The sequence below is a fragment of the Camelus dromedarius genome, chromosome 4 (genome assembly GCF_036321535.1).
Source record: "Camelus dromedarius isolate mCamDro1 chromosome 4, mCamDro1.pat, whole genome shotgun sequence".
In the NCBI taxonomy this organism is placed as follows: Eukaryota; Metazoa; Chordata; class Mammalia; order Artiodactyla; family Camelidae; genus Camelus; species Camelus dromedarius.
The window spans coordinates 46,015,733-46,041,163 of record NC_087439.1 but is presented as its reverse complement, the minus strand read 5'-3'; the positions used below and the strand labels follow the sequence as shown (position 1 = coordinate 46,041,163).

Below are 25,431 nucleotides of genomic sequence, written 5' to 3'. Positions count from 1 at the left end.
CCAGTCACTTGAAAAAATACAGTTTTTTTCTCATAAGGTAGTTGCTATTCCTATAAAATATTTGGACAATACCAAAAAGTACAAAGGCCAGCAACAAAAATTTGCCATCATTTTACCATAGCAATAACCACTCAATATTTTAGTATATTTCCTTTTAATCTTTTTAATTTATACATTTTATATGATTGAGATTATATTGTATATATGATTTTTCTATGCTGCTTTATTCACTGAAATGCTTTTACAAGCAAATCAGTTGATTTTGGTTATACAAAAATCTTCACAATGATTTTAATGACCTTATCATATTGGATAAGATGTTAAGTTATTACCATCTTCATTCCTGTACATTTAGGTTATTTTCAATTTTTAATTATCATAAATAATGTTGAATAGAATTATTTTTGTGCAAAAGGAGAAAAAGCATATTTTTTTTCTAATTTAGGATTATTTTATTAGGACAGATTCCCAGAATGAAATTGATGTGTCAAAAGGAATACATTTCTTAAAGGACTCGGCACATATTGCTAAGTTGCTTTCCAAAAGAAACCCCATCATTATAAATAAAATCTCAATATAATTATATTGTTGCTATAGTTCTTTTAGCATTTCAGACTTAACATCAATTCATCTCTCATTATTGGTGTTTATATTAACTTGTACCTGTAGCTAAAGTCTGTTCTGGACATCTCCACCAACTCTTTCCAACCCTGATCTTCCAAATCATGAGTTCTTTTTATGATTCAATGATTCATGATTGTATGATTCATCAAATTGTGTCACATTCATGAGAGAATGTTCCTGATTTTTTTTGTTGCTGTTGATTACCAACAAAGTCAATGCTTTATTTGACTTAATTAGGTTCCTTTTCTACGTGTTGCATAGGAGGTGACTTAGTTTCACTGAGGAAAATTACTTTTTGATGCTAGTGTCCCTGTCTTCTCCCAATCCATTCCAACCCACATAGCAAGGAGAAGCCAACGGTAAATTGAAAGATGCAGTCCTAGGAGGGATTGGAAAGTGTGTTGGGGCCCTTAAACAAGGGGGAAAAGGGGAAAAAAGCAAAGATTGAACTAGATGCTCAAAACTCTCTGAAGATATAATAAAACATATAATAGAATCTTAAGTTGGTGTGTGGAATACATCCCAACTCTGATGGCTCAGTTTTGAATCTTAAAAAGAAAATAATAATTTAGATCACTTTGATGCACTTCAAAGCCCAGCTCAAACTGCTCCTCATTTAGGAAGCCTCAAATGTGATCTCTCCTGCCTCCAAATTCTCCCATTTTTCTAGAAAATGGATCATTTTCTACTTTGGATGGTAGTCATTTGCCGGACTATTCTTTGATCATCTCCTCTAAGCGCCATGTGTGACTCACACCTGCACCCTCACAGCACCTGGCAAATTGCTTTACCCAGGATCAGTGCTCAATAGGTAACTCCTGGAACAAAAGATTATCAGTCCATAACTGTTTTTGAAATCAATGAATTTACAGGTTATAAAACATTTCCAAACAACTTCATTAAGTACTCAAGGTTAGCAATAATTAAGTAGATAAATATTTTACTTCAGGACTTTCTTCTGGTGGCAATTTTAGAAATTTCATTGTGTTTATTAATTTTAAGATACTGTTTTCTTCACTTCTTAAGAAACCATTCATTTTCCCCTCACATTAACATTTCCCTTAAGAAAAATACTTCTTTTCATTTTCTCATTAAACAAATTTTCCCTTAAGTGTATGTATGTGTGTAAGTACTCAGAATCACAAAGACCAGGTTATTTTTTCTAAAAATTGTTTTCTAACTTTTTATATAAGTGTGCAGTTTGATGAATTTTCACAAATTAGGCACTCACTTCTAACCAGCACCTGGATTAAGGAACAGAATATTATTTGCATCTCAGAAAACCCCTCTTTCTTCATGGTAGATTTTTTACTTTGGGTGAGGGGGAAGGAAAAGAAATTCTCCTCAATATTTGACATTTTTGTATTGTTTCAAAGTTTCTAAATATGTATGAGGTTATATACATCCCACACTATTTTTGTCATGTATATAACTAAGAAAGATTTAGCATTTTTTATTTGCTAGGAAAGCATTAAGTGATTTTCAACGTTCTTAAACTGTACAGTTGGAAAGATATTGTCAAAAAGTCAAGAATATTTGATATTACTATGAAAAGGAACACCAATTTCTTTGCCGACAAAAAAATTTGTATTGCAGAAACAAAGTCCAGCATAAGTAAGGTTTTGGGAATCTTTGTTCTTCCCTATAATGTGATGAATTTATATTTAGTTTAATCAGTAAAATTTAAGATGAGTGAAGTGGAACACTAGATTATAATTGGTTTTATATGTTTTCTTAATCAGTTTTCTAAATAGACTGCTTTGTTAAGAGGTACATTGTTGATTTAAAATCTGTTATGAGCACCGTTTGCTTGTTGTACTTTGTTTTTGTAAACATTTCATAATATTCATGTCCTTGGAGGACAGCTTCTAGTGCACTCTGGGGGAGGTAATATTATTCTGAAGTTGATTGTAATTTTTTAACCTCAGGCAAAATGAATCATTTTTGAGAATCTAGTAATTCCAGTTTTTGTTACATATAGACTAAGGCTCCTCCATCCCCCTAGCTGAGTTGACAAACCTGAAGGAAACCACTTCCACTGCTATAGAGATCCTCTCATGCACGAAACCCTGGAACTATCTCTGCAGGGATTTAGAAACCAAAATCTTCAGATGGTGGCTTTGTGAATTGTGCACGGCTGGTAGAACAAACTCAGTGAAATGAGAATTCTTCATAATCCAATACAATGGAATCATTTGTCTAGGCATCTATCAAAAAGACTACTAGGGGGATGTGTTGTGATGGTAGGGGCAGGTATCTTGAGAGTTGTGGTTATGTGTGCATACATTTAGACAAAAGAAGAAAATCAAATCTGGGGGCAAAAGGGGACAGGCTGATAAGAAGGTCCAGCACTCCTCATTTCCTAAACATTTGTAATGTAATATTTCATACACATGAGAGCAGATATAATATACATGTGTCAGTTTAAAGGAAAAGAATAAGACAAATACCTCCACACTCCCACCCATCTTAACAGTAGTACATTTATGGATGCTTTTGAAGCCCCTGTGGGTCCCCCATGATCACATCCCCCTTCTCCCTGATGGAAGAACTACTCTGATTTTGGCTTCTCAATCCCTTTTCTTTATTCTTTCCAGTTTTGCCACATATATATTCCTGAACACTATGTTATTTAGTTGTGAATGTTTTTGAATGCTTTATAAATGAATCAAACTGACTTCATCCTTCTTTAGTTTGTTCTTTTAAATCAGCACGATGCCTGTGAACATTTTAATTGTTGTATAGTATCCTACTGTATTAATGTAGATAACTCTATCCATTCTTTTGTTAATGGACATGTGGGTGGTTTCCAGGTTTTTGTGCTATGGACATTCTTGTCCTTTCTCCCGGTGCACATGAGCAAGAATTCCTCTAGGATATATTCTTTGGAGAGGAATTGCCAAGTCATGGTATCTTCAACTTTACTAGGTCATACTTCATTAACTATTTTCTTGCTTCCTTCAAAAGGGCTAGGGTTGCCAGAATTAGCAAATAAAAAATAGAGGGTGCTCAGTTAAATTTGAATTTTATGTAAACAACAAAAATTTTTTTACTGTAAGTATGGCCCATGCAACATTTATATTTCATCTGGCAACCCTAACAACATTGGTAAACTTTGCCATATCACAAACATTGGCCAATGAAGTGTAACTGTGAGGAGGTGGGGAGTATTTGGCCTTTTCTTTTTCTGCTAGTGTAGCCAACCCAGTTGTTTACCATCAGGTTAGCTCAGGGGGCTCAAGTGCTTACTAACCAGCTATGTGGTTAATTGATTGGTTCAACAAATATGTATCAGCACCAGTTGTATGCTGGGCAGGTGCCAGATGTTGGAACCATAACTGTAAACATGACAGACAAGGTCTCTGACTTCCCTAGGCTTTTAACTAAGGTGGTGAAATGGAGGCCCATAAGGCACTCACTCAGTTTATGCCTGTGTTTTCATGTTGCCTTTCCCCACTGGGAGTATTTCTCCAAAGACCAGACCCCCTTACAATGATCTTTTCTTGCTTTTCTTGAGATTTCTTCTTCCCCAGGATGGCATGTATTCCTTTCTGTCTGAATCCAGACTCCTGACTTTTCTGTATTTTTTTCTATTGTGTGAGCTATCGCTCTAGCCACCCCATCTATCTCTCTATCAAGCATGATTTGAATGCCTATGTATGAGCCAATGTGCAAGGTGTGGGGAGCCTCTACCTACCATTTAGAAGTTTTCATTTATCATAATAATTTAATAAAATTATGTATTTGCACAATTTGTGTCCAGACCCCTTTTATGCTTAAATTACTTAAGAAATATATGATTCATTCATTGTACAAAATTTGGAAAAGCAGAAAGGAGAAAGGAATAATTACACAATCTCACAACCCAAGGCTAGCCATGCACTTCTTGGGGTGCATCCTTGCAGGCATTTGTTCACAATACTTACAAACAAATTGGGGTCATACCCACTTTTTCACTTACAATATACACGAAAATCTTACTCTTTTTTAGTATGCTTTGAAGATATGATTTTAAGTGATGGCATGACATTCCATTTTCAGACTAAGCCAGTTTATTTAATTAGCTTCCTGTTGCTGGCAGTAGCCTCTTTATAAGCAAGTCAGCGTTGACTACCTTTGTCATAAGTTACAAGAAAGCAGAAACGTATCATTTGTCTTTCCTAGGTAGCACTCATAACAAAAATAAATCTAAAGTAATTGGATTATTTATCTGCTGTGATCCTCTAGCTACCATTTAAAATAGGAGTCAGTCCACGTAAAATGTAACTGGGGTTGGTGTAAAGGTAATGTGAGGCTCTGGAGAGGGTTGAGAGGAAGATAACCTACTATCAAATCTCTTTGGTTGGGTTTTGTTTACTACTCTTGAGAGGAGCTGAGCTGTGTATAAAGTCCTGGAATTAGTGGGAACTTTAGAGATCATCTAATGACTCTAACCTCTTGTTCATAGATGAGGAAATTGAATCAAGAAGGATTGTTACCCGCTGAGACTAGTACCCAGGTCTTCCTGTCCTGTGCTCTTTTCACTACAATCAGCTGAGTAAGCTTACGCTTAAAATACAGAAAGAGCACAGTTACCTATCACATAGGAACTCTTGTTTTGCCTTAGGGTGCACGTGCTTTGGTATCAAAATCTAATGGTAAGGTCCTAGGTACGCATCCGAGTGAAAGGAAAGCATACATCCACAGACTTGTACACATTCCTACTAGCATTATTTATAACAGCCAAAAAGTGGAAATAATGCAAATGTCCTTAACAGGTGAATGGATAAACAAAGTGTGGTATATTCATACAACGGAATACTCAGCAATAAAAAGAAATGAACTGTTGATAAATGCAACAATGTAAATGAATCTTAAAATAATTATCCTGAGTAAAAGAAGCCAGACAGAATAGTACAAACTGTATGATTCCATTTGTCTAAAGTTCTGGAAAATGCCAACTACTCTAAGTGACAGAGAGCAGATCTGTGGTTACTTGGGGATGGGGGTGGAGTGGGACAGGAACTACAAAGGGGTAGAGGAAATTTTGAAGGCTAACGGATATATTCACTATCTTGATTGTAAAGATGGTTTCAGGATTGTATACACATCAAAACTTACCTAATTTTACACTTTAAATATGTGCAGTTTATTGTATGTTAATTATACCTCATTAAAGTTGTTTAATTTGTGAGATGTACCTCTTCATTTTAAAGGCAGAACATGACTAATAACTCACTGAAGAATCTGAACCATAAGAAACTAAAATTACTTCTGGAGATTACTGACAACCGAGGTTCTATTCCAGTATGATAGTTTATCGGAACAAAACATTACTCTGAGAAATGCAAAGTCATAAACATAAAAAATAGAAATGACATTTTTGTCCCTCTGGTAATCATGCCATTTCCTCATGCCTGTATAGTTGCTCTGTATCATAATCTTTTTAGTGTTCTATTCAATTTGTTTTTTTAAAAGAGAGCAATAATCTTGTATTTTTCCCGAACTATTAGGCTGTTCTTTTACATACAAGATGCCCAACCCCTGATGTGTCTGTACTTGTGTGGGTGTGGAAAGTTACACTGTATCTATAAATTTTAGCGAATGCTGTAATTTGCTTCAGGATTTTGTAGTCAGGACTCACCAGCAGTGGAACTTTCTAGAAACCATACCCTCTTCTACAAGATGAACCCTGGCTAGTTTCCTTTAATATGTCAATTCGGTGATCAAAATTTTCTATTTTTATTTTACACCTACAGTTTTTAAACAAAGAACTGCTAGACCCCACATAGAGTGCACAACACCGGTAAAGAGTCTCCCTTTTTGGAAAACATAAGTTTTACTTCCACGCCCCCCACCCCCAACTTATTTTCTTAGCTCTTTTTTTTCGGTAATCACTCCCATTCTGCAAACTGGGAGACGCACATAGGTTTTTGTGTTTTTTTTCACAGTACGGAGAGGCAAGAAAGCAGCAACTCTCAACTTTTCAGTTCCATTTTGCGAAATGATCACACAGAACTCCTGAGAAACGACAGCCCAGTTAGAGCAGAAGCATTTCTCCCCAGGCTGGGTGTGGGTCGGAAGCCAGGCGCGCTTCCGCGGGAGACAGGGGGAGTCAGGTGGTAGCGGAGCGGGCGCGGGAGCCGGTGTAGCGCGGCGGGGGCGCGTGCGGGGGGCGCCTCCCTCCGGCCGGCGCGGGGAAGCCGCCCCCGCGCACGCCAGTCCGCTGGCCCAGGGCTCCCGCGCCGCGTCGCGATCCGTGGGTGCGCCAGGAGCGCCGGGCGCCCGCGTCTCCGCCCTCGCACGCTCGTTCCCTCCCCCCCGCCCCCAACCCCTGGCAGGTCCCTCCCCCAAGCCTGCTCCCGCGGCCGCCGCCGCCGCCGCCGCTACCGGAGGCGCAGGAGCCTCGCGATAGTGTTTGCACAGGCGGCGCGTGACGCCGCCGCCGTCTGTAACTGATGCAGAGGTTACCCCGCCGCCTCAGCCGCCACCCACCGCCCGCCGCCGCCGCCGCCGCCGCCGCCGCCACCCGGGCGACGCCGGGGGCCGACGCACTGCAGAGGTGCCGGCAGGTTCCGCCCGCGGAAGTCTCCTCGGCCGGCGCAGCCCGCTCTCCGCCCGCGCTCCGACCCCTTCGCCGGCGGGCGCCCCCTCGACGCCTCCGCCGCTGCACTCCTTTCCTCCGCCTCTTCCCCGGCGCGCCCGCCGGCTCCCTCGCTTTTCCCCCTTTCCCTCCTCCCCGTCCCCTCTCCTCCCCTCACCTCTTCCCTCCCCACCTCCCCCCTTCTGGGTTTCCTCCCCCATCCCCTTGACTCTCCCCTCCCTGCCCTCACTCTCTCGCTCGCCCTGAGCGCGGCCCCCGCCATGACGGAGGCGGGTGCCGGTGCTGCTGCCGCTGCCGTTGCCGCCGCTGCCGTCGCAGGGGGGGAGTCGGGTTCCCAGAAAGTAGCTTGATGAGTGTCCAAAGTAGCAGTGGAAGTTTGGAGGGGCCGCCATCTTGGTCCCAGCTCTCCACGTCTCCAACCCCAGGCTCGGCGGCGGCGGCCAGGTCCCTGCTGAATCACACGCCGCCATCCGGGAGGCCCAGGGAAGGTAAGCGCCGTCCGCCCGCGCCCGCTCGCGGGCCTCCCCTGCCGCGCCGCAGCCCCCGCGCCCCCGGGTTTCCTTCCCCCGACCCCGGGGTGGGGGATGGGGGCGAGGTGGACGCGAGGCCGCCGGGCTCCCAGGAGGTAGTGCTCCGGTTGTGGGTGGTGGTTCGCGGGTGGTGGAGGAGACGGACGAGGGAGTACGTGCTGGAGGGGACGGGGTGGGGCGCAGAGACTCGCCCGAGGATCCTAAGAGCCGGTTCTCTTGGGGTGGGAAGCCTCCCCCCGGACGCGAGCCCCTTTCTGCTCCATTTGCTAGTACACTCAGTACTCTTAACCTCCTGGCCTCCGGTCTCTGGTGGGTTTTCCCTCTCGGTGAAGCATTCATCCTCGAGCCCCCTCCCCTTCCCTCGCGCACTCCTCCCCTAGAGGCGGTCCCCGCTCTGCGAGCTTTGCTGCCCGGGACCTGGAGGATGCCCCTTGCTTGCAGGGTCTATGCCCTTTGGGAAGAGTCGCTGAAATTACCAAAGCCGACTTTGATCCCCTACTTGGCCCCCTCGAACAATTTAAACGACAGACTGATTCGTGGGCAGGCTTTTAAAACCACCCCACCAGATGGTTGCAACTTTCTCTCCTTCGCCATCGCCTCCTGCGTGTTTGTGCATTCTCTCTACAGCTAGTAGGCTACTGTTTTTCTCTGACACGGTCCTGGGTTTTGTGGGAAATATGTGCGTAAAGGTTACTGCGAACACGCACCAGATCGGTTACAATTGTTTTCTAAGTTTTCTGGCTTCTTGCGTGCAAGTGTGCTGCCACCAGATGTAGCAATTACACAGCTAGTAAGACACCGGGGTGCTTTTGACTAAAATTTCAACTTGCTGTATTTAACTTTAAGTATACGACATAAAATGAAATTTGTGAGAACACGCGTTTATGGGGGAAGAATTAAGTGCATGGAATCGCATTTACCGCTCTTTTGTCTGGAAAACGTTTAACGGTATTCGTTAGCAGTTGGTAAATGGGTTGTTCACTCCCGGTTGTGTCACGCAGGGAGATTGTAGCCACATTTTCAAAATAACGTATGGAAGTCCAGTAGTTTAGTGAATCCTTTAAAGATATCAGGAGCTTTCATTTATGTAGGAGTTGGTCGGATGAATTTATTTTGAAAATATCTGTCAGTATGTACAACTTAGAGTCTTGACATTTGTTAAGTGTTTTGTGCCCTGAATCCAGTGGTTGAAGCATAGCATTCTTTGTCATTTTGTTCCTGTGAGCATGTGTGAAAGTGACAATAGGCTCAAAGATTGGCATGAATTTGCTCTAGAAAAATCATGGAAAGGTTTGATTTATGGCACCCATTAAGCATGCTAAATACGTTGACATTTTCCCTTTCCATCTCACCCCTGAGTTATGATTATTAGTAGATAAAAGTTTATTTTATAAGCATATAAAAGTTTAAGTAACTCGTTTGATACACCTGATGACTTTTCTTTCTACACCTGAAAATTTGTAAATGAATGTTTTAAAATCTATTTTGTAAACAGAGCAGTTGGTGCTTTTAGCGTGCTTTAACTTTTGTCAATACTTTCATTAAAGTGCTTAATGATAGTGTTATGAATGGTAGTGTAATGAGTGACAGTAAATGATGGTTTTGAGACTTTAAGGCTATACCTTTTTAAAATTCATTTCTCAAATATTTATTGAGTCATTTTCTGTAAGCCAGGCGCTGTACTAGATACTGAGGATTAGTGTTAAATTGTTCATCTGTAACATCTGTTATCAGTATTAGTAATTTTGGGGCTGCAAAATCTAGATTATGCATTTCTGAGGTATCTTCAACCCTAGTTAAAAAACTTAACACTATTCTGCACTTTTCGTGATGTTTGAAAATTTTGAGGGGTTGGAATAATTTAGCTTGAACTTCCAAATAATCAGAATTTTTTCATCAATTTGGATTACAAATAGATTTTTATGTAACCTAAATAGTGAGTCTCTTAAAGAAATAACAGGACATGCTTTCGTGAAAGTTACACTTCACACCAAGTACCTGTATGGTCACAGTGGTATGTGTTTTTTTGACCAACCAGCGAGTAAATTAAAACTGTTAATCCTCTCTGAGGTTATAGATTCATCTTGAAGCTGTAGTCTCAGATTTCACTAATGCTAACAGGAATTGCATATATGAAGCCTCACTTATTAAGATAGAAATGTTTTCTATTGAGTGGGATCCTAGTTTTTATTTTAACAAGTGCTTAGCATCTGTTCTAGGTGTACATGTTAATGTGTTGTATAAATTGATGTTGTATAAATTAAGTTGAGAGTTTTGATTTCTGGTGACTGCTAGTAAGAACTATTACTATTAATGAATGGAACTTGAATGTATGTGCCAAAGAGAGAACAAACTTTGTTTCTTAAAAATTGAGCTATTAAATTAATGTAATATGTAATAGAAAATTTTAAACTTAAGAAGGATACATACGTGTGTATATATGTATATATAGGTTATATGTGTGATGAACTCCTTTTAAGCAAACTTAACTTTGAAAATGGGCTATTTTTAAAGATATGCCATAAGTATCCATAAGCCTAAATCATTAGATTCAGAAATTTATTAGAATTTAGAAGTTTATATGCTATAGTGTAGACTACTTTTTCCCCTTGGAGTCCCAAAGGTTTTCCTTTATCAATCTTAAAATTCTCTGAGAGGTGCTCAGCAGTGTAGCTCCAGATTTTACGTTAAATCTTTTAAACCTGTGGCTAAATTCTCTATCCCATTTTATCTTCTAATAATCCTGTGAATAAGGATGTAGGAAGGTGAGAAATTGACTAAATTTTCAAGTAACAGTCAGTCTTGTTTGTTGAGGCCTAGGAACCTGGTGTGTACTGGCTAGATGAGCAGATGGTTTTTTTTCTATGGGTACTTTTGAATGGGCTATTGCTAAGAATCAAATAAATGATTATACAAAAGACTTGTCTTTTCTGTTCTATCTTGTCAGATATGAATAATTTGCTTTACTTTTATTTAAATAGCAAAAGTAGTTTGGTCAAAAAGATGTCATCACAGTATAAACTGTTGCTGTTTCCATATTTATTAGATGGCATCGTTTGGACAGAAGAATTAAAGTATTTGACTCCAGACGATTGAGTAATAACTAGGGAGATGTTAAAAGTTAAGTGTTCCAGATGACCCTTTAATTTCTTGAAGTCACCTGCTGGAGCTAGACAGGGTGGTATGTTTAAGGATTCCAGCTCATGAATACGTAAATATGTGGTAAGTGCTTCCTTTATAGAGGCATATTTACATACAAGAGGAGAGAGACAGGAGTGAAATCCCAGGTAGTTAGAGGTCTAGGAATCTGCCCCTGAGAAATAGGTATGCTTTTTTTTTTTTTAGCCTTTTTGGTCTCAGGAACTCTTTACTCCCTTAAAAATTACTGAGGACATAAAGAGATTTTGTTTATGTGGGTTATGTCTGTTGATATTTACTACATTTGAAGTAAAATAACTTGAGAAATATTTACCTAAAAATAACAATCTTGATTACATGTTAACAAATTTTTAAATGAAGAATACATATTCTAAAACAAAAATTTTAGTGAGACTGGTGGCATTGTTCTATATTTTTTCAAATCACTTAAATTTCTGACTTAGTAAAAGAAAGCTGGATTTTGCTTCTTTCAGTCTGTTGTGATATATTTTGATTGAGATGTGTGAAGAGAATCCAACTTCACATGGATATGTAGTTAGTAAAGAAGTATTTTAATAGCCTTTACAGACTTTATTCTTTGGTATTACACCAAAATTCGACAAGTGGCAAGTTTTTTAAAGATAACTTGCAGTGTAGAGGCACATTTTATTCCAGAAGTGTCTTCAGGACCTGCAAGAAATCTGTGGACCGTACATTTAAAGAAAGAGGTGGGGAAAAGTTCAGCTTTTTTCAAGTATTTCAGAAACATAAATAGGAAAGAGAATAGATTCATTTTTGCTATTTTAGAAGGTAGACCAGCAGGTGAAAATTAGGAAGGCATAGAATGAATTCAGTATAATTTTTGACAGGAATGTAAGAACTGTATAACAATTAAACTCGGCCAGCAATGGAACGAACTGCCTCTTGAAGTATGTGGCTATGAGAATTTAAAGCAGACTACAGGGATGTTTTTGGAGGAGGCAGAGATAAATTCTGTAGATTCTTATTTTGTGTGCTATTGGATTAAGTGACTTAATGGACCCATCCAATTAGAAAAATGCAAACATTCTGTGATTCTTTGAAAATCCTAAAATATAGTTAAACTGCGCTTATATATCCATGAATGTTTTAAAATATTCTCTTAAGACAGTAGTATGAAGCTATTGTTGGCTTTATTACTATTTTTCATTTTTATTGTGTTTTGTCTCTGAGGATTTTCCTGTATTTTCTGGTATCAATACTGTAAGTTTTCCTGAAATCTTGCTAAGTTCCCTGTGAAATATAATAAGCTTTGAAGACATTTTGGGGAATCAGATGCTGCTTATAATGCAGTTTAGGAGAGTTGTAATATATTTGGGCACAGAATTTTAAAATACTGTTGGGGGCTGATTTTCAATTTTTAAAAGAGGAACTATCAGCAGTCTGTATAGCCTTTTATTTGTAATTGTTTATGTGATTTCAGAAGTAATATGGTTAGTCTCTTTTAATGGTCTTAAAGCTAGAGAGTCTGAAGAGGATACATGAAGAAGTGTTTAAATTGATCTCTCTTGAATTTAAAAATGCATATTAAATATAACCAGGATATAAAATGAAGAATTTTAATTCTCATCTTATTCAGAGAATTATGCATATAATGTTTATGATTGCCTATAGCAATTCATATTTTAATTTCATATGGAACATAACCTCTTCTGTGAGTTGGATTAAAAGGTTAGATTTTAGGTGCTGAGAAGTTGAGGATAAACTCCTATGACTTTGTTAAGATCAACTTAAGTGTAGTAAATGACACACAGCTTGAGACTTCTTGTATTTGTTGCATTTGGTTTTTTTCTATAGAAGAGGGATCGGAATAAATCCTTTAGTGTCATAAAATCCTTCATGCTTATTAATAATTTCCAAAAGTCTTAGAACAATTTTGAGGAATGGTTTTATGAAGTAGAAGAAGCAGTAAGATACAGAAGAGAAAGTACATTGATTGTAATTGGAATCCAGGTGTAGTCCCTACTTTGCCATTAACTAGCTGGGTGACCTTGGGTAAGTAGCTTCTCTCTCTGCTTCACTTTCATAAACTGAGAATTACAGAGCTGAAAGGGATCTTGAAAGCAGTTGAGTCTAAACCACTCATTTTACAGATGAGGAAACTTAATTTGCCCGGGCTTTTACTGTATGAGGGTTGGAACCAAGATTCAGTTTTCTGACTCTGAACTTAGTACTTTTTCCATTATACTTTGTTGCTCTTTTTCATCTGTAACATTAATGAGGGGGTTAGATTTGAAGCCCTCAGAGGTCTCTATCAGCTCAAAAATACTGTTCTTTTGCCATTAGCCCTAATATAATTTACTGGAGGAAAGTTTGTAGCTTTTATTTATTGGTGAAAGAAATGCTTCTTGAAGAAGCAATGTGACCTTTTTAAAGTTATGTTGTGGCTTGTGAAGAGAACATAGTTGTCTTTATTATTATCAAAAGATTTTTAAGTTTATGAACATGTAAGTAGTGTGCTGGGTGATCCTGTCTTTTTAATGATCTGCATTCTAAAACACTTATGAATATATATATGTATAAATAGCAATGTGGTGCTCTGAAGTGAAGTAACTAGGTGATTGTTCCTTAGAAATTATTTCTGGGGTATTTGCTTCCCTGAGTTTGGTTCTTCTGTTCCTTAGTGACCTATAGGATCGTCTACGATATAGCACCTCCATCACACTACCTTTTATTATAGTTTTATTTATGTTGCCTACTAGACAGAAAGGTCTTAAATTCAGACTGTGTTTTGTTCATTTCCATATTCTCAGTGCATAGTGGGATGCTTCTGTAGAGTTGGCACCCAACAGAAAGTTTTGTTGAAGCACTGTTAAAGTTTTTTTTTAAAGAGTGATTATACACTTAGTATGCACGTATTTCAGACCCAGGAAGATACTTATTTTAGTAATTCATAGGCAATTTATATTTCAGAGAGTGATAATGGATAACAGTAAAAATAAAGGGCAAAACATATTGTTTGTATGTGCTCATTTAATTCTCATAGCTGAAGTATATACACTTATTCTCAGTTTACAGATGAGGAAGCCAAAGCACAGAGAAATAAAGAAACTTGCTCATTGCAACACAAAGTAATAAATGGCTGAAATTTGAACCAAGTGCATTTTAACCACTAGGATATATTGCCTAAGATATGGAAATGTGATTTTGGGTAGTTTCTTAGTTTTTCCTTAACAATTTTTAATTTACTAATCAGTCTTTTAGGCTCATTCAGATTACTGCTAAACTTTTGTTAATTTTTTTGCAATAGTTTTATATGTGTGTGAAGATAAGATTTTTTTTTTTAAATGACAAACCCAAAACCAACTAAAAAAACTGTACCAGCTCTGCAAATCTTATATTTCATGGAAAATGTTAGAGGTACATTAATGAAAAAATCTTACTCTCATGATTAATAATCTAAATTGGATTACTATTTATCCTAACCTATTGGCCTCATAAGCTCACCATAGCCATAACAAATAAATGTTAGAATTTGAATGAAGAATTTTCCACTGTCCCTACGGGAGTAAGCAGTCCACTTACTGTGGAGGCTTTTAACCTGGTGCATGAGGCTCTGAACAAATCTGAGATGCTTTAGTGGCAGATGTTTGAGTCTTACTAGTATTCAGTACGGCAGGAAAGGAGGCTTGACGCTCAGTCTGGCTCATCTTATGAGAAGTATTTTTTGAAACACTTAGTTTTAATTACCTTATCGCATACAAAACAAATCCTTTGGTAACATGTATTATTTAGTAAATCTAATGAGAGATAAGAGAATTTGATGGGTTAATAGGAATTCAAAGCATGATGTAAAAAGATATGCAGAGCTGAAACAGGTGGTAGGTTGTGAAACTTAAATCTTCCCAATAATGGCTTCATTATTAGGTTTTTTCAAATTTTGTGAATTTGAAAAAGACAAGTTATGCCTATATTTAAGTGAAAATGTTTGTATTTTACAAAGATGCATTACAAAGCCAACTAGGAGTGGTTTTTTTTGAGGAGAGGGGATGACTTATAATATTTGTTCTTCATTTATATGGATTATTAAGAGTTGGTTGTACTCATAAACTTTTGCCTTTCCTTGGGAACTAGTTTAGTTGGAGAAATGACATTCTTCTAGGATTAAATTGATACATTGGATTTCATCATTCCACATTTGACACTATGTATGTGCTTCCTATGTGATGGTGAATATGGTGCCACTGGAGAAGATCAGGGGAATTTAGGTGAAGCCAGTCAGATCCATCCTGTCTTTAATGAGACCTGAGGAATGTTTTTTTTTGTATGTGTGTGTGAAAGTAGTGTATGTTTGCTTTTTATTTTTATTTTCATTTATTTTCTTTGCTTCCTTTTTAAAGAACAGATTTTTTCCTTTCTCTGTGCACAGATTTTAAAAAACATCAGTATAATTATATGGTTTAGTTAACTATGTTTTTTTTATTTAAAAAATGCACATACTTATTAATGGTAGGACTTGTTCTAGGCACTTTGTACACAGTAACTCATTTATTTCTAACAATCATGTGAAATAAGTGCTAGTGTATTCCTATTTTACAGATGAGAAAATTGAGACACAGAGAGGTTAACCAACTTACCCAAGGGCACAGAGAATATGTAGCAGAGTCAGAATTCAGACTAGGCTCCTGAGTGCATATTCTTAACAGTTACACTATTCCGTCAACATCATTCCGTTGAATTTTAACTACTAGGAAATTGAACGTGCTATAATATGCTTAGTTAACCTTTCTTCTTTTGGTAGTGTGTTAGTCATGATTTTTTTGCTTACCTGTGGTAAAAACTTAACACAAGCTTTGGTAAGTTAAAAAAGGAATGTACTGGTTCACATAACTGGGAATTGTATGTATGGAGGAGAATGGAATGGCTTTGGAAGCAGCTTAGCTCCAAGATCTCAAATAATGTCATTGAGCCTCTTTGACTCTGTTTCTGAGTTCTTCTAACCTCTTGCTTCAGGAACCCCAGACACATACCTTTTGGGTTAGCAACCACAGTTGAAAGAAAACTCTTTCCTGATGTCCACATGTCAGTTCTGGGTTGATGCTAATGTATTCTGATTGTCAATTCCTTAACCAATCATTGGGACCTGGCAGATGAAGTTTGGCAAGGCAGCTACTATGGCTGTGGTTAGGGTGATTTGGGGAATCCACAGAAAGCCATAATTGACAGTCCCTTTAAGATCACAAAGATTAGGTGAGTTGTAGTTTTCCTGAAAAAAGGATCATGGTGAAAACTCTGTCTCTTAACTATTATATTTAGTTATTTAGATGATATCTTTTCGTTTTATTTACAATTTTAATTTTACTTTTTGGCTTTAATAGATAATGGTATAATCAGTGTCTCTGAGTAAAAGCCCCCCACCTCCCCAGTGATTCCCAGTGATGGAATTATCAGAGCAAAAAGTATAAACCTGTTAAGGGCCTTTTAATAACTATTGCCAAATTATTATTTGATTTATATATTTGAGCTCATATACCAGCAATGCCAGAAAAGGGCATGTATTTTTGAACCAGGTAGGGTTCATCTCATCCCTGGAATTACTGGGTTTAAATATTATTAACACAGTGCCTTGTACTTAACCAGGGGTTTGCAATTCTGACACTGACCATGTTGCTAATTCAACTTATCAAATACTTTATTATATTTTCTCTGAACATTTCTCAACTCTCACTATTTTAAAATTTTATAGTTTTAAACAACAGCAAAACCAAAGGCTAATAAATGGCAGTGCCCTGCAAACTCTTGGCCTCTTGCTCCTCTTCCCTCCCAATGTCTCCTACTTCTCTGACCTAGTTGACAGCATTATACTTAGTTTTTGGGTATTGATACTGCGTATTAGAAGCATTATTATGTAGTAGTTACAAGCACATATTTGTTAGACCTGGCTTCTAGTTTATGTTTTGCCGCTTAATGTAGTAAGTTCCTTAACCTCTCAATACCTCATCCATTGTAGGATGGAATAAGTAATAGTAGCTCCTTCATTAGGTTGTGAGAATTAAATGAGAAATTTGTAGTACATTAACCAGTCAGTGTGTGTTAACTATTACTATTATATTTAGATACAAAGATGCTTTAGAATTTAAATTTTTTCTTCTTTGTTTAAAGCAAAAATAGGGAACAAGTACTATCTGGGTATAAAGATCCTTACAGTCAAAGCACATAAGACATAGATTGTCTCCCTGGCTTATTGAAGAGTTTTGGTGGAGTTTATGTGTGACAGAGGCAAATATCAAATGATACTCTAAGTTGCTACTTTCAGCATTTTAGTTCTTGAAATTTTCTTTGGCTTGAGAATTGACCAAACCATGAGACATGCTTATAACATTTAAGCAAGCATCAAGAACGAGATTTAGATTAGCAGTGTTTATGCTTTATTTTTGATATGCAGAATTACACTTTACAGCACTGCATTGAAAATCATAAAAGAGGCCTGCATTGTGTTTTTGTGTGCTCTTATTTGTACCAAGGAGAATGCTCTATGTGGACTAGGTGCTTAAAAATGTGTGTTTACTAGTGGGTTTATAGGCAGTGTAGCCATAGAGGTTAGGATTGTGGGTTTACTGTAAGTAGACCTGGATTTGGATCTTTTTTTGGTCACTTCTGAGCTGTGTGATTTTGGGCAAGTTACTTGCTGCTGTAGTTATTGTTTGTGTATGTGTTCATGCACTGGTGATTTTTTTCTTTTGAGAAGAAAGGCAGGAACAAAAAACAAGCTCATATAATGAGTCATTGAAAAGTAACTTTTAGGCTTCATTCCTTCATCTGTACAGGAAAGTTCTTTAAAAAATTAAAGTGGGACGGGAGGAAATTGTATTTTTATCACGTGGGACGAATAGAGTGCTGCCTGGAGAAGGGAATTAGACAGTTTTCCTCCAGTTTAACTATTAAATGGTATTATCTTGTTTCAGTTGGTATGTCTTGATTGCTAGTGAGACTGAACTTCATATTTATATCAAAAGATTAGTCTTCAACAGTTATTAACCTCTAAATTCAAGTACTTAATTTTATTGTGATTCTGTTGATTTTATTTTTTAATATTATATTGTGCTTTACTTTTCATTATTGAAGCATAATGCATAAATTAATGCTCAGTGAATTACTGTAAACCATGGTGTAATTACCACTCAGTCAAGAAAAAGAACATTGCCAGCATTTCAGAGCCCTCTTCATGCACTCATCACTCATTACCTTCTCCCTTCCCTAAGCAGTCACTGTTCTGATTTAGTTATCGCAATTTTTGACCTTTATATAAATGGACTCACATCGTATAAATTTCGTTTCTAGCTACTTTTGCTCCATGTAATGGTTTTGAGTTTGTCCATGTTAATTCCTGTAACTGGAGTTTATATTCATTATTCTTTAACATTACTTTGTATATACCACAGTTTATTAATACAATCTGTTGATAGATATTTGGGTTGTTTCTGCTTCTTGACTATTACTGGTAGTGCTGTATGAACATGTTTATACGTATCTCTTCATGTACTATTAACTTCTGTTGAAATATACCTAATCATAAATTTACCAGGTTATAGGCTATGTGTTTGTTTGCCTTTAGTAGATACTGCCAGTTTTCCAAAGTGGTTTTAACAGTTTACATTCCTGTAAACAGTGTATGAGAGTTTTCATTGCTCTACTTCCTCACCAACAATTGGAATTGTTAATATTATTTTTGATTTTCTAATGGGTATGAGATGGTATTTGTGGTTTTAATTTTTATTTCCATGAGTTAAGAGATTTCCTTTTTTTTTTTTTATTGACTTTTGGTTACCTATTGTGAAGCGCCTGTTCAAAACTTTTGATCAGTTTTCCTTTGTGTTGTCTTTTCAAAAAAAAATGAAATTTTTTTTTTGTATTTTGGATAAATACTCTGTTTTTCAGTGTAAACATTTCCCTCCCCCCGTTCTGTGGCCTGTTGCCCCCCTTTATGATATTTAGGAAGTATCTCAAGTTCATAAAAATCTTTTCCTGTATATTCTCTCTTTTAATGTAGGCATTTGCAACTGTAAATTTCCCTCTAAGCATTCAATTAGTTTATCCTGTAAGTTTTGATATGTTGTATTTTTGTTTTTATTCATCTCAAATATTCTCTAGTTTTCCTTATGATTTCTTCTTTTGACCTATTGGTGATTTAGCAGTATGTTAATATTCACGTATTTGTGAATTCCCCAAATTTCTTTCAGTAATTAATTTCTAATTTAATTCCATTGTAGTCACAGAACATACTTTGTGTGCTTTCAATCCTTTTAAATTTGTTGATGCTTATTTTATGACCTAGTATATGGCCTGTCCTGGAGAGTGTTCTGTGTGTGCTTTAGAAGAACGTGTATTCATTTGATTATTGGATGGAGTATCCTCCAGATGTCTGTTAGGTCTAGTTTTATTGTTTGTTTCATGTTTCCTTGTTAATCCTCTGCCTACTTCTATTTGTTATTGGAAGTGGAGTATTGAAAACTTCCAGCTAGTGTCAGATTGTCTTTTTCTCCCTTTGATTCTGTTAGTTTTGTTTTTTGCATTTTGAGGCTCTAAGGTGCATATATTTATAATTTTTTTATTTTACTGTTGGAGTGATCCTTTAATTGTTATAAAATGTTCCTCTTCACCTCTGAAAACATTTTAGAAGCTATCTGATATCAGTATATCCACTTTAGTTCTTTTATAGTTGCTATTTGTATGGTGTCTTTTTCCATCCATTCATTTTTATCCTGTTTGTGTTTTTGGATCTGAAGTATGTCTTCTGTAGACAGCATTTAAGTGGAAATAAAAAAAAAAAAAGCAATTCCTACAGTCTCTGCCTTTTGATTGTATGCTTAACCCATGCACATTTAACATTATTGATATGGTTGGATTTATGCCTGCTGTTTTGCTTTTTGTTTTCTATGTGTCTCATATCTATTTATCCTTTGGTACCTCCTTTACCATTTTCTTTTGCATAGTGTATTTTCTAGTGTAATGTTTTCATTCCTTTCATGCTTTTTAAACTTTTTTTTGTTATTTTCTTAGTGATTGTTTTAAGGTTTACGTTACACATCTTATCAGACTCTACTTCAGGTTTATGCTAACTTGATTCCAGTGATATGTAAAAACTTTACTCCTATATAATGCTGCCCTCCCCTTTTTTGGTTATACATGTTGATACATGTTACCCCAGACTACATTGTTATAATTATTACTTTATATAACTTAAAGTCTTTTTAAAGAAATAAGAAAGGAAAACACATTTATAGTTTTTGTACTAACCTTTTTTTATTATTTCTGGTTTTCTTTATTTCTCCCTATAGATTTGGTTTACTGTCTGATGTTGTTTCCTTACTCCAATAAAGTTTGTCTCCACCTGCCTTCATTGTGTTGTTATTGTCAAGTATGTTTCTGTATGTGATAGGTCCAACAGTACAATTACACACGTTGTATGTGCAGTTGTTTTCTAAATCAATTAAGAGAAGAAAGGAGAAGAAATACACTATTATACTCCCTTTACTGGCACTCATTGTTTCTCATTTGATTATTTTGTATAATATCTATCTTTTCATTGATATTCTCTGAAGACACACTGTCATAATACCTTTCTTTAATTCTTTAAACATGGTTTCCTTTAGTTCTTTGAACATATTTATAATAGCTGCTTTGAACTCTTTGTCTGCTGAATCCAACATCTGGGTGCTCTCAAAAGTCATGTGCAGTCTCCCTGACCACTGGAGATGACTGTGGTTTTGGCTTTGCTCTCTTTGCCTCTTTGCTTGATCACCTTATTAAGCTTTTGGCTGGTCTGCCTCTATTGGTATCACACCCAACTGTCAGCCTCCACTAATTGCTAGCTGGTTGATCTATTGTTTTCACCAACATCCCAGGGCATAAATTGCTCTGATTGCATTAAGTTAGGTCTTTGCAGAAGCTACGTGTTGCTAGCCTTTGAGACTTGTGCTTACTTTGAGGGTTCTTACTGCCTTTTTCTTACCTAGTTCTCTCTGTAAACGTTGTAGGTGGTTTGTAGCTTTCCTTGTTGCTACTACTCTCATGAAACTATCAGCTTCATTATAGTTGTCATCTCCAAGATTGCCGTAGTTTTGGACATTGCCCTTAGAAATGAAGTATCCCACAGTCTGTTTGAAGTAAAAGTCTTTCCTTTAGATGAAGAACAGTTTTCTGTTCTTAACGACCTACCTTTTACCCTGGGAAGAACTTCTGCCTTACTCCAGTGGAGTTGGGGGTCAAAGGCAAGGAGATCACTTCTCTTGAGGTGACACCCCCCCTCCAGGACTAGAGCACTGCGCAAGGAGAGTGAATCCTACTTTCAGCTGGCCTTCTTGGTAAAGAACCTCTGCTTTATGAGTGAGCAATTGGGATCTAGTATTCTTGGCCTACTCTACCTGGAGTAGAGCTTTTCTGCCTTATAAGTGGGGGCTGGCTGGGTGGAGGGATTCCCCCAATCTTCTCATCCATGCCTGCCTGGCATAGAATTTCTGCAACATGGAGCTAGAGGTTGGAGTAGGTAAGAGATGCCAGTGGCTTTTCTCTCCTGGGGTGAAGTAGTCCTAGACTGGAGTGTGGGGCTGCTGTAGCACCTGTCTGGTGTTGAACTTTTGTCACCTTGAGTAATGGGGTGTAATTGGGAGTGACTTGTGGCTCATATGTCACAGAAACTTGCTCTTCTCACCTCTGTTTAGTATATTTTCTTGAATAAATGCTTCTCCATTTGCTGTATGCCCATAGTACAATTTCCAGAGGTATTAAATGGTTGGTCGTTTAAACAATTTTTTTCACTAAATTAGTTGTTTCACTGTAGAGATCGTCCACTATTCCTGAAGTCCCACTCTCCCATACTATCTGTCAGAAATACTGTTATTATTACTCTTTTCGTATTTAGGATTCATACAATCCTTCTGAAATTGATTTTTTGTGTGTGGTGCAAGGTAGGAATAGATTTCATTTCCGTGTGACTATCCTGATGTCCTAGCACTATTTACTGAAAAGAATTATTTTTTTCTCACTGTTCTGTGGTGCTACCGTTTTTTGGTAAATCAAGTGTCTGTTAATCGTGTCTGTACCCAGAAATAGGTCTGTTTCTCGGCTCTATATTCTGTATCATGTTTGTTTTATTTTCTTAATTACTATTGTTTTATAATTATGTTGATATCCAGTAAAACAAACTTTCTTGGTTTTTGGTAGACAGAATTCTGAAGATATTCTGCCAAGATTTCTGTCACCTGTTTAACATTTAGTTGAATAGTAATCTAGGTAGTGGTCTGAAGGGATTTTGAAGATGTAATTAAAGTTACTAATCAACAGACCTTAAAATAGTGTGATTATTTTGGATTATTTGGATGGGCCCAATAAAATCACAAGTCCTTAAAAAACAGAAGGGGCAGAAGAAGGAAGCAAAAGAGAGATGGGGGCAGAAGGAGAGGTAAGAGATGGGGCAGAAGGAGAGGTCAGAGAGATTTGACTATGACCTCTAGTACAGCATTGAATAGATTGGTTATGGTGGGAATCCTTGCGTTGTTACTAGTTTTAGAAGTGGGGGGGAGAAGTTTTCAGTTTTTCACAATTTAGTACAATAGGTATTTTTGATCTATCATTTCTCAGGTGAAGGAAATTCCTTTCTGTGACTAGTTACTAATTTTTTTGTTTGTTTACACTATGAATGGATTTGACTTATCAAGTGCTTTTTCTGCATTTGGACAATCAGTTAACTTTTTTCCAGATTTTCTTAATATGGTAAATTATTTTATTGCTCTTTAAGTTTTAAACCAACCTTGTATTCCTGGACTAAACCCAACTTAATTGTGAGCTATTACTCTTTTTATCCAAATTACTTTGCTTATCTTTTGTTTAATACTTTTATACCGATGTTGTTCATGAAATAGGGCTATAACTTAACTTTCTCATAATGCCCTGGTTAGGTTTTTTACCAAGGTGACACTTCATAAAAATGAGTTGGGAAGTATTTTTTCTCTTTTTATCTTTATCTCAAAGAGTTCGTGTAAGAAGGATGTTACAGCATCTTTATTATTATTTTTTTTTTGGTAGAGTCTGTATTGGGCAGAATTCACTGAAGAAGCTTTCTAAAACTGAAATTTTCATTATGAAGACGTTTTAAGTAATGGCTTTGATTGCTATAATGTCATAATACTCGAGTTTTAATTTTCATATCAGTTTTGGTAAATTGTGCTTTCTAGGAGTTCCTCCATTTTATCTAAAATTTCAAATATGTCTGCATAATAATATCCCCTTGTGATCTTTATATGCCTAGGATCTGTAGTAATGTCCTCTTTTTCATTCCAGATAGTCATTTCTTGTCTCTTTTCTTGACCCCATCTTACCAGTTTATAAGTCTTTTCATGGAAGCACCTTTTAGCTTTGTTCATTCTATTTTATGTTTGTTTTCTATTCGATTGGTATTTGTTCTCATTTTATTGTTTCCTTTTTTTTTTTTTTAACTTTCTTTGGATTTAATTTGGTGTTCCTTTTTCTAGATTTTTGTGACAGATGCTTATTTAATTCTTGGATTTTCAGTGCCTCCTCTTCACTATACATATATTTGAGGTTATAAAGTTCCTTAAGCATGACTGGCTTCCTTCCTCAGACTCTTTTGCTTTTTTAAAAAATTGAGGTGAAATTCACTTAACATACAATTAATCATTTTAAAGTGTTTAATTTACTCCCCCAGGTTTTTGTATGTATGTGTATGAACAGGTATCTATGTGTGTTGGTGTGTGTGTGTGCATTTCATTTACCTCAAAACATTTTATAATTTCCATGGTTTCTCTTTGAGCTATGGATTATTAATTTTTAAACATAATGTTTTTCTAAATGGCTTTTTGTTACTGATTTCTAACTTAGCGCGACTGTGATTAGCACTAAATCTGTAAGATTTCAGTTCTTTAAAATTTGAGACTTGCTTTATGATCCAACATATGGTCTGTCTTGGTTAAATATTCCTTATATAAAGGATAAAAAATTTTTTGTCAGCTATAGTTGTTAGATGTGTAATACGTATATCAGTTGTATCAAGTTTGTTTCTTTTTAAAATTGTTATCATTACTTTTGTTTATTTACTCTTATTCAGAGAAAGGCTTGTTAAAATGTCCCCTCTCAGTAACTAGTTCTGGAATCAGCAGATATAAAATTCTAAACTAACATACGTGGCACACAATCCTACCATTCAAATACAGCTTCTTGAGTCTAAACAGACTGTTTTCTAATGAGTTACACCTCATAATGGAGTTCTGTCTTGTTCAGGAATTTGGTTTTAAAGGCCATAGTTAATATTTGCACCTTTCTGTCATGATTTCATAGCTGGAATCCATTTTGTTGATGGACATAGACACTGTTCCTTTAAGATTGGATTATTTTCCCTGTTCTTTGTTCTCAGTTCTTTTCACTGTAGGTAAAAATGTGATACATATCCTTACTTTGTTACTGTGCTTCTTTTAATATATTGCCGTTTTAGCCTTAGAAACAGACTTCTAGGGTTGCTAAATAAAACACTTTGTATGCCTTTGGAAATTTTCAAGCCTCATACATTGTACCTGTTGTTTCATTTTAAGTTATTTACTCAAAATAGGAGTTTCTGGATGTTGCTGTATTGTAAAAGTTGTACCTACTTACAGTACCATCAGCAAGACACATTATGAACCAGTTTAGTAGAAACATCACTGCTCTAGTGGTCTAGTGTTACTTTAAGTGTTTGGCTTGCTAAGTAAGTGTGGTATTCAGGTTATTTTTCTTGCATATTTTTAATTACCAAGAACATAAGCAATTTGCCACATGGTTATCACATTTTTCTCTTTGTGGTTTGTTTTAACAATTATTCAAATTTCTTAAAATTTATTTAGAAGTTTGACATTTTGAATTGCTTGTTCATAAAATTATTCAGGTAAGTTTTTTTTTTTAAGGGAGCAGAGTTAATTAACTGAGGCCATATCTTTGATACCATGGACCCATTACTATAGCTTATTACTGCCCAAGCTTACTTTTAGTACAATATTTACTGACTACAAGGAGTGTGACAGTTCTAATGTTAAAATTACTTGCATTTGTTTGTACTGTCTAATTTACTTCTCTAGATTAGGGAACAGCAGAGGGAAAAAATGGTCAGGAGTTTTAAGCGAGTATAAATTATTTCAGCTTGTTCCCCAAATACTGGCATCTGAATTTTGAAGGTTTGAAATAGACATTTTTCAGATATACCATGATACGGTGGTTTCCTTTCTAGGATCAGTTTATAGTAGTTTGCTCTTTACTTGCTGAAACCAAGTTAAATATGTTAAGTGTGTTGTTTTAAGTACTTAAGTTTTAACAAATGTTGTTCTTTCTTAAATTTTCTGTTAATAAATTACTGGCTAAAACAAATACATGGCTAGTTAGAACACTGTCTAAAACTTGATATTTGAAGAATTTTAATTGTCTGGTGAAAGCTAACATGATTAATTACATCCCCACCCTTACCCATTGAGCTGGCATTTAGCAAGAAAATAAAAGTGATGCAAACTTTTCATTAATTAACATGAGTTCTTAGCA

At 36.6% G+C, this 25,431-nt stretch overlaps 1 protein-coding gene across 2 annotated transcripts in view; it reads left to right on the top strand.

Moving 5' to 3' along the window:
* The first annotated feature begins 7,408 nt into the window (after window positions 1-7,408).
* TLK1 (tousled like kinase 1) overlaps window positions 7,409-25,431 on the top strand; it is a 125,126-nt gene continuing 107,103 nt past the window's right edge. For both annotated transcript variants that reach the window (XM_031451634.2, XM_010982505.3), the window contains exon 1: window positions 7,409-7,695. In XM_031451634.2, the coding sequence (XP_031307494.2) occupies window positions 7,557-7,695 (139 nt within the window). In that variant the 5' untranslated portion in view covers window positions 7,409-7,556. The remainder of the gene's footprint in view (window positions 7,696-25,431) is intronic.